The sequence below is a fragment of the Pteropus vampyrus genome, unplaced genomic scaffold (genome assembly GCF_000151845.1).
Source record: "Pteropus vampyrus isolate Shadow unplaced genomic scaffold, Pvam_2.0 Scaffold388, whole genome shotgun sequence".
Lineage (NCBI taxonomy): Eukaryota > Metazoa > Chordata > Mammalia > Chiroptera > Pteropodidae > Pteropus > Pteropus vampyrus.
Window position 1 is genome coordinate 736,315 of NW_011889169.1, and position 1,227 is coordinate 737,541.

Here is a 1,227-nt window from a genome sequence, read left to right on the forward strand (position 1 = left end):
CATTCCCTCTTCAGACTACATCAAAACATCAGTCCAGCCCAATTCTATATATAGAATTGCTCACCCCCTCCACATCCCCGCTCATTTTTCCAATATTACTCTAAAGTCATACACCATCCCACCACAACTCACTCTCCAAACTTCAAACTACTTTTTATTCCCCCAACTTGGATCCCAGTTTCTCACCCCTAACCCATGAATCAAGCTCTCATCCCAATGACAGCACGATCTAAAATACTTCATGCTTCGACACTCCAGTATTCCAGGAACAACAACCTCTTAAATTTGTATTGGCAGAGCAGAACCAAGGGAGATCTTAACATAAGCTGGACCTTGGGATTAATATCTACAACCCATCTGAGACCAGAAAAGGCTTTAGGTAGTGCCTACTATATGTGGGTAAGAGTCATCTCAGAGTTCACCAAGATACCAATAGCACATGCAAGACCCCAGAACTTTTGAGAGAGGCCTGAATTACCTGGAGTCTTATGAACCAGGATCAGAAGGATGGAAATGGCCATTAAATAGGGCTTCATGACTGACATGTCCTGAGAGAATGAAGGACTGTGTTGCAGGGGACCAAATAGAGATCTTTGCAGTAGGACAGTGCCTTGCCTTTATTAGTTTTGGAAATGGGCCAGCATTTTGTGCAGTGAAGTAAAAGGGATGAGACATACCTGGAGTCAGCCAGGCAGAGGATGATATATATCAATATCTCAGCTGGACACTCTGTGTAAGTGTGGGAGATTTGCCAGTAGCACCCATGTCAAGGTGGATCTTTCTTCCCAGTAAGAAGCAAAAGCAAATTAGAGCCAGTGGCATTTTGGGTGAAACAAATTTGAATGAATGAATCAATCAATCAATCAAACAATGAGAAAATGAATACGTAATTTAAGAAATAAAAAATCTTTTTAAAAACATTTGTTTTAATCCTCCTGACAGTAGACTATCACCTTTTGTCAGTAGTACATACTATATATCCAATCCTGTACTAGGCATCATGGACTAACAAAAAAAAGAAGGAGGAGGAGGAGGAGGAGGAGGAAGAGGATGAGGAGGAGGAAGAGGAGGAGGAGGAGATAATGATGATGAAAGAAAAGATGGGGAAGAAAAATTAAATTGAAGAGGGGATATGAATGGAGGAAGGGAGGAAATGATATTAGGCAAAAATAATGGCAATTCATATTTACCATGAATTTACCATGTATCACTTTCTGTATTAAATAC

General features: G+C 40.4%; 1 protein-coding gene across 1 annotated transcript in view; it reads right to left on the reverse strand.

Moving 5' to 3' along the window:
- Positions 1-545, reverse strand: part of DEFB116 (defensin beta 116) — a 9,275-nt gene extending 8,730 nt beyond the window's left edge. Inside the window, exon 1 of the mRNA XM_011380129.1 lies at positions 479-545. Within this exon, the coding sequence (XP_011378431.1) occupies positions 479-545 (67 nt within the window). The remainder of the gene's footprint in view (positions 1-478) is intronic.
- Between the last annotated feature and the right edge of the window lie 682 nt (positions 546-1,227).